Source organism: Phalaenopsis equestris, unplaced genomic scaffold (assembly GCF_001263595.1).
Source record: "Phalaenopsis equestris unplaced genomic scaffold, ASM126359v1 Scaffold000068, whole genome shotgun sequence".
In the NCBI taxonomy this organism is placed as follows: Eukaryota; Viridiplantae; Streptophyta; class Magnoliopsida; order Asparagales; family Orchidaceae; genus Phalaenopsis; species Phalaenopsis equestris.
This window is the reverse complement of record NW_018164510.1, coordinates 224,566-240,537: the sequence shown is the minus strand read 5'-3', so window position 1 is coordinate 240,537 and position 15,972 is coordinate 224,566. Positions and strand designations below refer to the sequence as shown.

General features: G+C 34.7%; 1 protein-coding gene across 5 annotated transcripts in view; it reads left to right on the top strand.

The window, feature by feature from the left end:
• LOC110019678 (RNA polymerase II C-terminal domain phosphatase-like 4) overlaps positions 1 to 15,972 on the top strand; it is a 64,431-nt gene that overhangs the window by 13,400 nt on the left and 35,059 nt on the right. For 2 of the 5 annotated variants that reach the window (XM_020717451.1, XM_020717452.1), the window contains exons 2-4: positions 3,105 to 3,360; positions 14,874 to 14,950; positions 15,041 to 15,232. In XM_020717451.1, coding sequence (XP_020573110.1) covers positions 15,078 to 15,232 — 155 coding nt within the window. In that variant the 5' untranslated portion in view covers positions 3,105 to 3,360; positions 14,874 to 14,950; positions 15,041 to 15,077. The remainder of the gene's footprint in view (positions 1 to 3,104; positions 3,361 to 14,873; positions 14,951 to 15,040; positions 15,233 to 15,972) is intronic. The other 3 variants (XM_020717449.1, XM_020717453.1, XM_020717450.1) reach the window with 2 other exon arrangements.

Sequence of the window (15,972 nt, the reverse complement as noted above, 5' to 3'; positions counted from 1 at the left end):
TATCAAAAAGTTTAGAATTATTAGAAGAAACATCTGCAGATATATTAAAGTCTGGTGCATGTACGGGGTTTAGGATGTTGCAATTATGGCAGGGGTAGGTAGAGGAAGAAATGTACTCTATTTATTTGGGGCCTTTAGCCAGCATTATATTTACTTTTCCTCATTCTATAAAAAATAAGAATAATGACAGAATGATGATGATTGTAGATTTAAGATAAGAAGTATGATCATGAGTAAATGTAGAACACTATTTGCAATGAATCTATTTCCACTCATAAATCATAAGTAAACTAATTTCTTTTTCTTTAACATCCAGGATAATAGAATCAAGAAAAATAGAATTTATAGCTATTCAAATACTAATTCTAACAAAAGACAAATGTGTTATCCTAGCTGTAAGAGAATCAACAACTAATGGAATGCTAATTTTATTAGCAATTTTAAAAATATCATTTTCAGTTCAACAACACAAAAAAAGATCGGGGAAATTTACTCAAATCAGGACTCTTAAAATTTTATTTTCAATCAATTTGTAATTGTGAGATTATTGATTAAAAATGAAAAGCTTACCATTGATAAACCAATGTCCTCCCATTAGGACCAACTCTAAATCCTCAACACGGTAAAATTTGAAAAGGAAAAAGAGACAAGATCAATATCACTTTTGAGCTTCTAGATCTTTGCTAATAACTTCAAGTTACGATAGAATGATATTTTTTTTTCATAAATTCACAATTAACCAATGTAAAATTTCATTGTTTAGAGCTATCATTGATTTCTTGATTCAAGAAACAAACTTTATATTCTGAATGAGAAATGTAAGAAATGTTAAAGTTAGAGGAGTTAGAGAGATGAGACAAAATAAATCCTTTTCAGTTGAGATAAGGGTTATGATCAAGCAACTAACGAGAAGAAGAAGAAGTAAGAGGAAAGGAAGATGAATTCATGACAAATTAAAGGGGCGAAGCCCCTAAAAAAAAAAAAAAAGATGTCAACAGACTATTGGAGGAAATGATCGCTAAAATTTTTCAATCGAGAAAGGAAAAAAAATTAGAAAAACCTTGAAACCCTAGTAGAGCTCTCTCAAAAACCGCCAGTCTTAGAAGGAGAAAATAAATTTTCTTACTTTGGTAAATATGAAATAAAATATGATGGAAGAACAAGCTTGATCAAAGAAAAAAGATTTAACTTGCAATTGACCTCCGTGTTTAGCATTGACAAATTATTGTTTGGAACTAGATTTGACGAGCATTGATTTAAAGGGTGAAATAACAAACAACTAAGCAATTTGAGTCCAACTTCACCGTCTTCTGATCAAGTAACAATGCTCTCATTGCTGATTGCTAGAATCTTCTAATCTTAGAGCCTTATTAATCATACTAATAAATTGTAATAATAAGTGAAATAGAAAATTAAAAAAATTGATTATTATGATGAACCATATTATTTCATGTATAAATATTGTTTAGATTAAAAATAAAAAATCAAATGCACTTGGATATGTTTTGAATATATATATATATATATATATATATATATTCAAAACATATGCAAGTGCATTTATTTTTTGAATTGTTATTCTCATAAAGCTGTATATTATTTTCTTATTATGACTAGAGTAAGTTCATGTGGTTTAAAGACTATGCTATTGAGTTTGCTTTTCATATTCATTAGTTTATGCATGAAGGTCTTAAAATCTTTGATGTTCTTATTACTAGCAGCATCTCAGTTTATCTGAACAACTTCGTCTGTACGGATAGTTTGGAATCTCATAATCACCTATTTTTTAATATTCTGATTACCATGCTTTGTTTAACTGCTGCATTCACAATAGAAATTTCTTTGCTGCTCCTAGTAATGCGCATTAAAATTTTTATCATTTTGAGAATATCACTTGTAAAATTTCTAAAAGATTTATCTTTTGACCATTCATATTACTGTTTATTACATTTAGTAAGAGAGAAAATATAGGATTTGTAAGCATAATGATCCTACTGTTTTGATGGATGTGCTGAATGTTGAGTTTGTTTAATGACAGCTTCAGATTAGGCCACACTATTTTCCCATACTGGCCGGTCATTTTAAAGACCTCTGTCTGTTGAGGAAAAATTATTGCGTGCGGACGTCAGTTGCGTCAGGTGTCCGATCTGGACCATCAAAAAAAATTGAGTGGGTCCCATTCTAATAACAAAAAAAAAACAAAAAGATGTATCCCAGATTGGACACCTGACGTAAATTGGTGTCCGCACGTAATAATCGCTCCTACCAAACACTTTCAACATTTTACTGGTTGCTATGCCCGCTCATTGGTTTCATGTTGGATTTCCTCTTGATTTTTTGTTATATTGACTCCTTTTTTTTAATTTTTATCTTGATTGTCATTTTCCATTTTAGATACGTTTTTTGTGTATTGTTTCACGGCTTTGCAATTCTCTGTTTCCATTTTAATAATAGCAGGGCTGGCTCTCATTTTCTAACCAAAAAAAAAAAAAAAAAATCAAATGTGTCGTTGCGAAGATGCTCTTTAAATAGAACTAAGATGGGTAATTTTCAGGCTCCTATAACGACATGACACTCATTTGGCAAATGTTGCCTCCATCGACCATGTTCATGCTTGGCTCAATAAACAATAAATGCATCGAATACCCACTTAGTCCTATCGAGCAAGTTGGTCAGCCTAATAACTCAGATAATAAATATTGTAATTAATCAAACATTTTCTTATTAAATGGCATTCAAAGCTAACCGAGCCTTTTACATACATATCACCCATTTTTTACATATTTAAATTTTATTTTCTTACCTTTCTTTTACATACATATCACCCATTTTTTACATATTTAACTCCTAAATTTTATTTTCTTACCTTTATTCAACAAAGGGTTGAAATTCACACATTTTTTTCTATCAGTGAGGTTACATGTATAAAACTTGAAGTTTAGATGATAAATATGTAAATACAAGGAATGAAGTGGCATGCTTGTAAATCTTCCCGTTTATTTAAAGAAGAGGATTTAAATAAATTTCTTTTAATATTAAGAAAAGTAGATACAAATGTATGGTTAACTGATGGATGTTTTTCTATTGAGCTAACAAATGTCCAGTAAGACGAGCCGTCGTGGAATGCTGCGCATCAGAGCCGGAGAGGGCGATGCAGGTACAAGACGATAGCGCGTTTGAGAGCGATCGGGCGGCGGCAAGAGAGTGAATTGCGAGGGAAGCTCGAGCGGGTAATGGAACGGGTTCGGGTGCGGCGACTAAATACTTGTCTAGTTTTGGGTGAGAATGCTCTTTCTGCATGGTGCTGGCAGCGGTTTCAAGCGAAGAGCTGATTTAAGCGCTATCGGAACTCGGAAATAGGTAAAGTTGATTCATGTTTATATTTGTTTGAATTGATAAGGCCTAGGTAGCTTTTATTTTTAAGGAAACTTCGTTAAGGTTTTGGTTTGGATAGGAGGAACAGACTAAGAGTTGGAGATGGTTCTGAGTGTTATATGTAGGAAGGAGTAGAACAATAGTAAGGCATGTAAATAAAACAGAAAAAAATAGGATTTAAGTGATGAAACTTGAAGGTTAGAATTTTATTAAATGATAAATATTGCTTTCTATATTTTAATACTTGTGAGATATGAAAAATTAAATCCTAACTTTAATGAAGTTAGAATAAATTAGTCAATTTAAATTAATCAGAAAATATAATGAAATATTTTGATTCAAAGCATTGTGTTTATGTTATAAAATTTAGTCTAGAAATATTTAATTTGTAATTTATAAAAAATTTAAAAGAGCAATGTAAAGGAAATTTTAACCTTATTGTTGAATTGTTTTAGGACTAGGGTCCTGTATCGTTCATGAGTACATACAAACTAATAAAATTTCAGTTTTTTACAAAAAAAAGGTGGAAGAAAGAGATGGGTGTATGGCCCGAAAGATGTCTCAAAGATTATCTATTGAACTCAGGTCACCGGTATGCCAAAATATTGGGCTTGTCGTAGGCTTTTAGAGCTACACTTTTTTTTAGAGAAGGGGAACCTCATATCTCTTAGCTTGTCTTTTCTTTTATACGAGGAAAAATAATAAAGTTATCTTTAGTATTGCATGATTTCCAGCGATGGTAACTGTGATGTGGATGTTTGGCAACATTTTCAAAAATTGATGGACATACGTATTGCTGGTAATCATGATCATCTTTAGCAGTTATATCTTTCTAGTGGTGAAAGAGACAAGGTCAACCACTTCGACGGTTGTGCTCAGTTTAGTCACTTTGGTAGGTGGGCTCAGTTCGATCATTTCAGCAGGTCGTGCTGTAAACGAGCTGAGATTGAGCGAGCTCAGGCTTGGCTCATGTTTGGCTCGTTCGAAATTGCTTGTGTTTGAAATCGTCTCATGAACAATGTGTTTGTGTTTTACTTGATTTAAATATTCTTGTTTGTGTTCGGCTTTAAATCGGCTCATTAAAGTTTATCAAAAAGAATAGATGTAGGGTGTTAGATTCGAACTTGCACCAACAGTGTGTAATAGAAAGTGTAAATTCACAAGACTACATGAACTGTTATGATTTAAACATACATATAAATATTTATAATATATTATTATATAAATAAAAGTTGCGAGCTCTTTGGATCCCTTTACTGTAGCACTTCAGAGGGCTGGTTTGGCGGATGAAGTTTCATCCCCTCTATTTGAATCTTCCTCATCAACAAAGATTTCCATTGCTTTGAATAATCCGGTGGAGGCTCTACTTCTCGATGTGATTGAGGAACAAGAGGAAACCTGTGCGGCGATTTTTGTCTGGCTTGACTTCGTCGGTGACAATGTTTGTCTTTCTAAGCCTTCGAGTAATGTTTTTTGTGGCAATGTCTCAAAAGTTTGTTGTGGTAATGCAGATGAGGCGGGGGAGCAAGAACCTTCTATGAGAATGACGTTTGGAGATCTTTTACAAAAATGGGAGATCCCTTTAAAATTCATGTTGTTGTGGGCAAAGCTATGGGTCAGAAAAGTGCTGGTCCGTTCTCGAAGGGTAATGTACCAATGTTTCTTTCCTTGATGAATTTGATTTGTTGCTTTTAAAGATTCCAATCCATCAAATCATTGAGGTCTCCGAGATGGGCATTACTGAAGTCATGGCCCCATCTAGTGTTGCTCACTTTGTTAATGTTTAGTTTGTCGAAGAGATGACAAATTCAACTACCTAGAGGCTTCCAACTTTGACAGTAGGGGTTGCACCAGAGCCCAATCCCGTAACCGGTTTCATCCCCCACCCAGATTTTCGACATACTTTGTCCGACCATATGACAATGCTAGAGGGTGAACTCATGGGACGTGCGAGGACATGTTGCTATTTTGGAAGCTAAAGAACTAGTTACTGATTTAAAGGCGCAAGAGTGAATGACTAAACTCAAGGAGGATCTTACCAAAGTTCGCAGGAGAGTGTAGTCTGTGGAGGCCAATTTGGCTTTTTCCCGACAACACAAAGAAGAATTTGCTGACATCCGCTTAAGGATGGAGACCGTCGAGGATGAATTGTTGTTTGTTCCACAACACCTTGAGTTGGGCAATCCTAATAATTTTGTGGCTGCCGACTGCCTATTACTTTGACAGCTTCTTAGTGCTGAAGTTATTGTAATAGATGATATCAGGAGGACTGATTTGTATCTTTGCTATGCATAATCATGTAGTTAATATTTTGTTGAAATCCTTATTTTTCAACTTTGAATTTTTACTCGTAGAAACTTTCATTTTTGAAGCGAAATATTTGATATCTAAATGTTGTCTTCGGCTGTCTGGATGCCTCAAAATGCGGTACCAACATTTTTATATTCTATAGTTTATAGTTTTTCTTTAGTCCGCATCAGAGGGTTGTATTTCTTATATATCTAGGGAAATAAGGGGTAAGAGTAGTTTTGCTTTTTATTTTTTATTTCTTCAGAGCGCTTCCCGCTTTGTCGTATTTTTCATCTTGTAATATTTGAGATGGCGTCAGGGATGGAGGAGTGGGGTTCGTACGCCTTACTTTCTTCGCTAAGGTAACAGATAAGTGTTTCGACAGACGATGAATTGCTAGCAGAAGCTCAATCTAATTTTCTATCAGAATATGTCATGACCTTGAGATTGCTCAAGAAGAAAGAGACTCCGAATATTGTTTATGAGCATGAAGTATTGGTTTGCTTCGAACAATTCATTATGGCTTGAGGTTCCCGCTGTGTGCAGAGCTGGTGGACATTTTGAATTTCTTCATGCTTGTTTTAGCTCGCTGACACTACCATTGCCGGTTTCTAAGCCTCAGATGTGAAAAGTGGAGGTTTTCGTTAGGTAGTCGATAACCAACATAAAATTTGTCGAAAATCATGATATGAATCCTTTTGATTATTGTGTAAATGCTAGGGCGTCTCCTAGAAATGACGTGCTGTATGACCTGAATACAGTGAAAAGTGTGCAAGGGCCGCTACACTGGCGCCCTGGTGTAGTTGAAAAGTGTGCAAGGGCCGTGTGCAAGGGCCGCTACACTGGCGCCCTGGTGTAGTGTCAAATAAGCATGTGTTCTCACATTACTGACAGATGCGAGTAGAGAAGTTAGTCCATGAAACTAAAATTAGGATAAGATCTTGGAGTATAAGTACTCTTAATGAAATTAGTTGATATTATGATTCATAGAAAGATAAATATCTTATGTATTCAAGAAACTAAATGTGTTGGATAAAAGGCTAAGGAGATTGTTAACTTAGGTTTTAAACTTTGGTATTTAAGTAAGAGTCGCACTAGAAATTGTGTAGGTGTTATTATAGATAAGATTTTGAAAGATAATGTTGTAAAAATTAATAGAATTGAAGATAGGATTATATCTCTTAAGATTATTGTTAATACTAAGATTTTTAATATTATAAGTGGTTATGTTTCTCAAGTAGGTTTATATTATAGACTCTAAAGAAAAATTCTGGAATGACCTAGAAGACTTAATACAAATAATATCTCTTGATGAAAGATTTTTTATTGGAGGAGATTTAAATGAACATGTTGGTAGATTGGTAGAAGATTTTAAAAATATTAATGGTAGCTACAATTTTGGAGTAATTAATGAAGAAGGTAGAACCATCTTAGATTTTACTTTAGCATATGTTTTTGTTATTGCTAATACTTTATTCAAGAAAAGAGAAGCATATTATTACCTATAAGAATGGATCTAATAAAACACAAATTGATTATTTTCTTATGGGAGGAGGAGATTATCGAGAATGTTAAGATTGTAAGGTCATTCCAAGTGAGAATTTAAGTGCTTAACATTGACTATTCTTTATAGATTTTAAAATGAGTTGTAAAATAAAGAATATTAAGAATCATTGTCGTAGAATTAGATAAGAGATCCTAAAAAACAAATAAAATTATTTTATGAGTAAACTTCAAGATTTTAAAATTTGAGGTGTTCATAAAGATGCAAATTCTATGTGGGATAAAATAACAAACTCTATTAAATAAACAACAAAAGATGTACTTGGAGAATTAAAAAAAAGTTTCTATAAATAAAAATAGTTGGTGGTAAAATAATAATGCGCACGAAAAGATAACATATAAGACATTATGTTATAAAAATTGGTTTAAATGTAAAAGTTTAGAGAACTAAAAAACATATAGAATGACCCCGTAGGGAGTTTAAGAGAATAATTTGTGATGCTAAAAATTCTTTTTTTAGTGATTTTTATATTAGATTAGATACTAAAGAGTGAGAAAAATATATGTATAAACTAGTCAAGCAAAGAGAAAAGAAAAGTAAAAATTCTACTCGAGTAAAATGTATTAATGATAAAAATCAAAAGGTACTTTTCTTAGAGAAAGATATTTAACATATGTGGGTGAATTATTTTGATAAATTTTTTTAATGAAGTTTTTGAAAATACGACCGACCTTAGTGATCTTAATGTCGTTAACAATAATAAAATGTTTCATTTTTACCGTCGTATTAGTAAAAAAAGAAGTTGATGAGTCTTTAAAGAAAACTAAGAGTGGTAAGCCTGTAGGATCTGATGGAAATATATATGAAATTTGGGAGTTTCTTGGCTTACTAAATTCTTTAATATTATTTTAAAGACTAAAAAGATGTCTGAGGAGTGAAGGAAAAGTATTATAGTCCCCAATTTTAAGAATTAAGGGGACATACACGAGTGTTAAAATTATAGAAGAATTAAGTTGATGTCTCATATTTTAAAATTATGGGAGAGGTTAATTGAACATAGGTTAAGATGTTTTACAAAGATTTCCCATAATCTATTTGGATTTATGTCGGGCAGGTCTACTATGGAAGTTATACATTTATTGAGATGTTTGAGGATGTACATATGATTTTTATTGATTTAAAAAAAAGCTTATGATAAGGTTCCAAGAGATATCCTTTGGAGAGTTATAGAGAAAAGATTTCCAAGGATGTAATGCTCTATAGCACTGAAATTTGCCTTTAAAAGAGAAACATGAAACTAAGTTAATTGTTGCTGAGATGAAAATGCTTAGGTGGATAAGTGGCTTTACACTTAGAGACAAAATGCAAAATGAATATATCCGTGATAGATTTGGTGCAACTCCAGTGGTTAGAGAGAGTCGTCTTAGATGGTTTGGTCACATTAAACGTCGACCATCTGATGATCCAATTAGGAGAGTAGATGTTTTAGATTTGACTATGTTAAGAAAGACAACAGTAGACCTAGAAAGACTCGAAGCATATTGTGCAAAAAATGATATTAATTTATTAGAATTAAATGAAAATATGACACTCAATAGGACGCAATGGAGAAAAAATATTCATGTAGCCGACACCAGCTAGTGGGATAATGGTTTTTTTGTTGTTGTTTTAGCCAACATAGGGCTTATTTTGGTCCACGAACTTGTTTCATAAAGCCTTTCAGTTGAAGTTGCAGAGTGATCGACTGATCGTTTTCTCCCCTTGGTTGAAATGTTGGATCATTCCAACAAGATTCTCGTTGTCTGGAAGGAGTGATTCTACTTTGCTCGTAGCAAAAGTTGAAGTATTCCGATCGAAATGCAATGATCGGGAATATAGATGCATAGTCTCTTGTCACTGATGACTGAGGAAGAGAAGATTCTTCGTCCCTTTGAGGAAAGTGCAGATTGCTATTATTTGCTTTACCTCATCTACTTTTCTCTTGGAGTTGCTGAAAGGTGAATCTCCTTCTTTGCGTTGTTTAGCTAATTATTTTTGCTAGCAACTGATGTGGATTGAACCTTACAATTGTAGATGAGAAACATAGATCAATCGTGTGTATCGCCGACCTGATTGTTGCTATTCAGAGTCTTCCAATGCTTCCTAGCATTCTGAGGCCTTCAATTTTGGCGGTCAACATCATCGATGAAGAAGAATGTTGAGTACCACAGATGCCTCCCCATTGCGATGTGGTTTGCGTAGCATATTCTAGGTTTTTGCGATAGGGCCCCCCCTGCAGGCCCTCCTATAAGCCGAGTAATACTGCCCGAGCCGGAAGGAAAATGAAGGTTATCCTCGAAGAGGAGCCTTGACGAAACACCCTAATTGGAGTGTGAGGCAGTCGAGGTTTAGAAGAGTCAAAAAAACTATTAATGAAGCTTCTCTATTGGAGCTTCTGTGGATTACCTTTGTAATGGAAGGCTTAGTTATGATCATGAATCAAGACAAGAGTTGAGTGTTGGTCGATTTGATTTGAGATTAGTACCCTGATGGAGCGTACTCGCCGACATCATATCATTATATTCCGGTGGTCAGTTCAAAGAACCTAAGAGAGATGACCTGAGACCTTAAGCAAGAGGACCGTCGTGTTCCTTTGATGGAGACTGTCCTGATAGTGGGCTTATACAATAGGCGTGTTTCATCGAGCCCTTGTGATGGAAAAGAAAAAGTTTTAAGCTTTTCAAAGTGAATTGCATAATAGAGTCTCTCTTCAAGAATTTTATTTTGCTGAGTTGCAATCGAAGCTGAAGACACTTGGAGAAAGAAAAGCTTGGCTTGGAATGCAATGTGATAGAATATGCCTATAAAAATGTTACTTTTGAGTGGCAAATAATGATGCTGATGTTTGATAAATAGAAACTTGAAAGGAAATTGTCAAAAAAAAGGCGGTTTATGCGACATTTAAACAAGTTGCTAGAAGAATTCATGATTCGGATGTTCAGACGAGGGAAGATCTTCAATAAGTTATCCATAGAGAAAGAGAATTTTTTAGAGCACTCTAGGATGAGTTGGAGAGATTCCATGTTCTGACGGTTGATCTGGAGAAGTGAATGGCGAATATGGGAACTGAAAAGAGACCTTGTCCCGCCTTATCACGTCTTAGGATTATGACGATATTATAACAAAAAAATTATGATCAAACCCTGGAATCCATCTTATGGTTGTTAGTGCGTGTAGTTCTCTCTTAGGAGTGAAAAGATACCAGTTATTTCCACGAGTTCTATGATCAAAATAGAAGAGATGAAACGTCAAGTAATTTTTAACTTTTGATTGATTCGTGCCTTCTGGAATTTGGGTGGAATAAAAAATGAATTTCTATTTTATCGTGTGATAGTTTTGTTTATAGTATGTAAGCCTGTTTTGAAAAATTAGATGTGGCAGTCCATAATCACGTAAGACCCAAGCTTTTCTTTTATTTCAATATTTTGAATTTGAATGACCACTCATTTGTGGTATTTTTACGCTTATATCTTCGGAGGTCTTGCTATAAAGTTGAGGCAGCCCAATCTCCCATTTTATATATATGTCAGAGAAACATATTGTTCTTCTGACCATGCTCCTTTTGCAACTTAATCTTTGTTTTTTTTTGATTTGTAATCATAACATCTCAGTAAAGTTCTTCCAATTGTTCTTGATTGGGTTATCGTGATTGAAGAATGCAGGGGGTTATTCCTCTCTCACAACTTTGGCACTAGTTGAGAGCTGAAGCTTTCTACTCTAATGAGTTTGTCGGAGAAGTTTGAGTTGAGAGCTGAAGCTTTCTACTCTAATGAGTTTGTCGGAGAAGTATGTTTTTGAGACATCGATCACTGTTCGTGCGGCTTGAAGCGATGAAACATTGAATAGTTTGGTGGAAGGTGAAATTTGTTATTATTATGACCAGTTTAGGTTAGGCCTTTGGTTTCTTTTGTGCGAAGAGCTTGAAAATATTATAAACTTTTATGGATTGGAATTGGCACATATTCGCCCTGATTGGATGTCAGTCTTGATGTCGCTTATCGTGCTTTTGTGAGATTAGAACTTAGATTGGCTGATAGATCTATTTTGATTGCTAGTGAGAATGAAAGCGTACTCGGATGGCACAATAATCTTATCCTCCTTAATTTAATTTATTGGTCTCGAGCATAAGATCTGTAAATGAAGAAAGAAATTATTTTTTGTTTGGAACAAGGAGGGGCGAAAGATTCCTACTACACCCCAACTCCTGCAACAAACTCAGCCTTAAGTGAGTGAGCTTTTCTGAACTTGAGAAGTTTAGTTACTGTTTCATTACAAGTACACGATTTATTGTAAAAAAAATTTATCATTGTCAATTATTTGAAGAACTTTTTGCGTGGTGAGCATCTATCATTTCCGTTTACTAGGGTTTTTTTTGAGCTTTAAGAAAGATAATGCCAATTTTAGAAAATCTTCAAAAAATCATTAAATCACTAAATATTTCCTTCAGGAACTAATAGAACTAATAGAGATGCATGAATTGAGGATTTAATATATGACAACTACGCAGTGAATATAAGCTATTGCTTGAAGAATTTAGTTAAGAGGGGGTTAATGTCTCCCTCTTTGATTAGCTTTGATAAGTTTTTAGAAGTCAGCTTGCTGCCTTCGAAAGAATATCTATGTATTCTCTTTCATAGTTGTATATTTTATGCTTTGAGAAATTGTATAAATTCATGAATACCTTGTAATGATTTTTGGCTTGAAGTGACTGTGTTTTGAGACAGTGATGATAGTCTTTTTGCCCTTTTTGAATTGATAAAGTGTCGTGACATTGGATCCTTCATCTTGAGTCTTACTATACGCATGAATCGAGCATTGAGTTCTCAAGATAAGTTGTCGCCTTAGGCGGGTTAGGCCTCACATGTGGCTTATTAAGCAGTTCTTATGACAGATTTCATGGGGGACCCACTTAAACTTGCCCCAGGGATGGCTCTCGCACTACTCATTGCTTTTTACGCAAAGGAGGGAGCCTATCCGCTAGGGCTAGAATTGTGTCAATGGAAATTGTTTTTATTTTTTTGGTTTTTTGTCGCTCGAGCATTGAGGTGGCACTCATTTAAGCTGCCAGACCTGTAAAGGCTCAGGTCAACATTTATAAGAGGAAATGAAATCCTCTGGCCATAGATTGATTGTACAATTGTAATGAGTCTTAGGTTTGTCTGATCATTTTAAGCATATCCTCTGGATATGACCTGTTAGAAAGTTCAAGTTATATCAATTACGGGCAGATATGCTAATAATTGAGATGTAAGGTGTTTTGATTTTTGTCTTGACGAGGGCTATGGTTTTTTTGGTGGTGTCCATGATTGTTGTTTTGTGACGGCGAAGGCGGCGTGACTTTTACATATGTGACTTTCATATCTTGGAAGTGCAAATATATATAAAAGAAGGATGAAAACTCTCATGTTCTTGTGATCCTTTATAAGAAACATATTAGAAATATTACTTAAGATAGAAAAGTATATCTACATGAGGTTGGAAGAAGGTTTCGCTTACAACGAAGATGGACAAAATGATCCTCACAATCAATAGTTTAGGGCTTCTTGCTCGTTGATATCCGAAGAAGGGGGCATCTCGCTCGTTGAATTTGAACGTTAGCCTGTTTGGATTCTATTCGAGAGAAAGTCTTCTCTTAGACATCGAGAGAACTCACTTCTTCTCGTAGAAATTATTTGGGATCCCTTCTTTATGGGGAGTAAGTTCTTTTAACTTTTTGTTTTTGCTGGTTGAGGCTCATATATGACCGTTAATTGCTTCTATATTTGCTTACCACTGGGATCATCTCTCCTTTTCTTCTCATTCAATCCTTCTTGTGATGAAGGAGGAATTAAGGTGGAGAGCTCCAATCCTGAAATGTGGTTGAAGAGCGCACTGAGGGTGTTAGACTTTTGTCCATATTTCAGGATTAGAGAGCTGATATACTCTCAAAAAAGAGACAATAGAGGATTGTACCTTTGTATCTTGTTCATCGATTGAGGTCATTGTTGCTATTTGTGTTTGGATTTTGTAATTTCTTCTTAAATGTTTATAAGAAAATCTTGATTCGTTCCACCTTTGATGTTTTTTTTTTCCGACTAATCATGGCTGTAAATTCATTTATTGTCTATTAAGTTTGTTCTGAGAGAGAGCTCAAGCAAACTTCTAATTGATTTAACCGCGTTGACAATTCTTAACTTATATGTTCTTTCCTGTGATATTACTTTTAAGATTCAGGGACTCGTCGATTTTCCTATAGGTTTTTCTCTCTTGAGGACTTGTAGTTACACTTACAAGTCTTCTCATTGCCTAAGTACCTCTGACTTTCTTGAATGCCTGATCATCATTTTGGGTGAAAAAGCATATGGCCATACCCACCCTTTTTCATAGGTTGCCAGATGCTTCGTTCACATGTAGAATTTAGAGCTCATCTCTTTTTGTGTTGATTTCTTCATCTGATGATATTTTAGAGAAATCAATAAAAAAATCGGCAATAACTTGAGCTTTAAGATGCGTTTGTTTCAGTTGTGGTTGTATAAAATCTCAGTTTAAAATCTGTTGTGGAAAATTTGTTTTTCAAAAGTAGTTGGTATGTTTGAAAATTATAGTTTTGAAAGTGTTGTTTGTGGACAAATGTCTATAATTCTTCTCTGCTTATAAAGACAACTTATAATAATTTGAAACAAAACAAAACAAAACAAAACAAAACAAAATAAAAATGAGAGCAATAAAAAATGTTTTTACAACATCCAGTGCTTCTACAATGCCACCACCTGACAAAACTTTGAATGTCCTAAAATCACAAGAATGGGAAGCTTCAAACCTTTAAATAAGCTCAAAACGGTAACAAGCATTAGGCACACAGTTATGGCTAAACAACGAGAACCATGGTCCATGCACCGTCGCCCTTATCCCACTGAAATCACCAATTTCCACCTCCACAACTTTTTTCATCAATGTCTACAGTGAGAAGGCTGAGAAGCTCGAACAAATGGATGAGATGTAGTGCGACACACACGTCGATGGTATCCTCCACGAGAGAGGGTAGATGGGGAATTAGCGACATTCTCCAATGGATAAGTGGCGGTTGGAATTGGCAGAGGAACATTATGTGGAGCAGTATTGGACAGAGGGCGGCGTGAATGAGAGCTAGCGTGCAGCTGCATTCTTTCACCAAATTTTTTGATCCCGTGGATGCCACGGGGTAAATTAGGAAAAGCTGAACAGCGAACACCGGACTCGGGCCTCTAACCACTGTCGCAATTTTAATAGAAATGGGGTTGCGATTTGTACCACGGTCACCCAAAAATGTCATTCAAACACTTAAAATTCCGGTTCGGTTAAAAAATCTGGTTGAAAAGCGGAAACAGATGCACCCTTAATTGTTGTTCTGGTGTATAGATGATAGCAAATTCGCTCAATTGTACTCCCACTTGAGTAGTCTACCCGAATGATCGGGTTTGGATGACAGTGACTTCAAAGGATAATTGGTAATAACGTGCACAGTGTGAGCTAGCAAATAAGGGCGTAGCTTTCTTCTCAAAATGATGAGGGCCAGAGCGAGTTTCTCCATTATTATATACTTTCATTCAGCTCTCTGAAATATTTTGCTCATATAATAGACAAAAAATTTCTTTTTGTTCCCTTCATGAACGAGAATTGAACTGATAGTTTCTCTACTAACATCCAGGTAGATGTATAGCTCTTCCCCTGCACGGGACTCTAGAGTAGAGGAAGTGATGGTAACAAGGTTTTCAGTTGCATTTGGTAATATTAGTGCTACGAGATTGTTATTGCAAGTTGTCTAAAAAATGATTTCTATTTATATATTTCTCATTTTTTTTCTGCTACAATAAGTGGATTTTGCAGTAGATGGTGCTTGATAGATGCAATCATGAGTTTGGAAGCAGAATCTCCTTTGCATTCCTCAAGCAGCAGCGATGATTTTTTGATGTACCTTAATGCTGAGCTGGATTTGGAGGCTTCAGAATCTTCTCCTCAAGATGAAGAAGTTGATAATGCTCAGATAAGTGTTGTCGAAGAGCCAAGGTATTTTTGGAACATTTTGAATTAGTAATTTTGTATTTTGTTCTTTACTTATTCATTGTTCGACTATTCAAAAACTAAGTCAACAGTGTTTTAACTAAAAGCATATAATGAATTTCTTGAGTGCTCATCCACAAGTTTTTTTGCTGTTTTCATTGAATGCATATTTCTTGAAACAGCTCCTTTGCTTAGTGATATTGCATTTTAAATGTTATCCAGCATGAAAAAAATTGATCTTTTTCATCATCATCATCATCTTCATCATAACAAGACTGCTTTCTTTGATTTATCCCTTCTGTTGTCCGAATCATCTTCTCCTCTTGGTTCTGCTCCTATTCCTCATAGATTTACCCCTTCTTGTATGCAGATTCACCCTTTGCTGCGTGCCACTCTATGATTCTTTGTTCTCGAGCTATCTTTTTTCTTCTCTCTTTCTGAGGTTCCCATAAATCTGTGTAAGTTAACAATATTCATTTCCGGTGAGGTGACACTTGTTTTTACATAACCATTGAGAGATGTACATAATAATAATGTGAATCTGGAGTTTTCTTTTCGTTTTCGATATACATGATTTTCCAATTCTACAATATACTGACTAGAAGTTTAAAAGATGTTGTATAAGATACAAAGAAAATGCTAGACTTTCTATGCTCTATATTTGAATGAAAATTTGCATTGGTAATTTTGAATATATTCATAAGAGATTCTGGACACCTTCTGAGGCGCAACACATTCCATGCTTT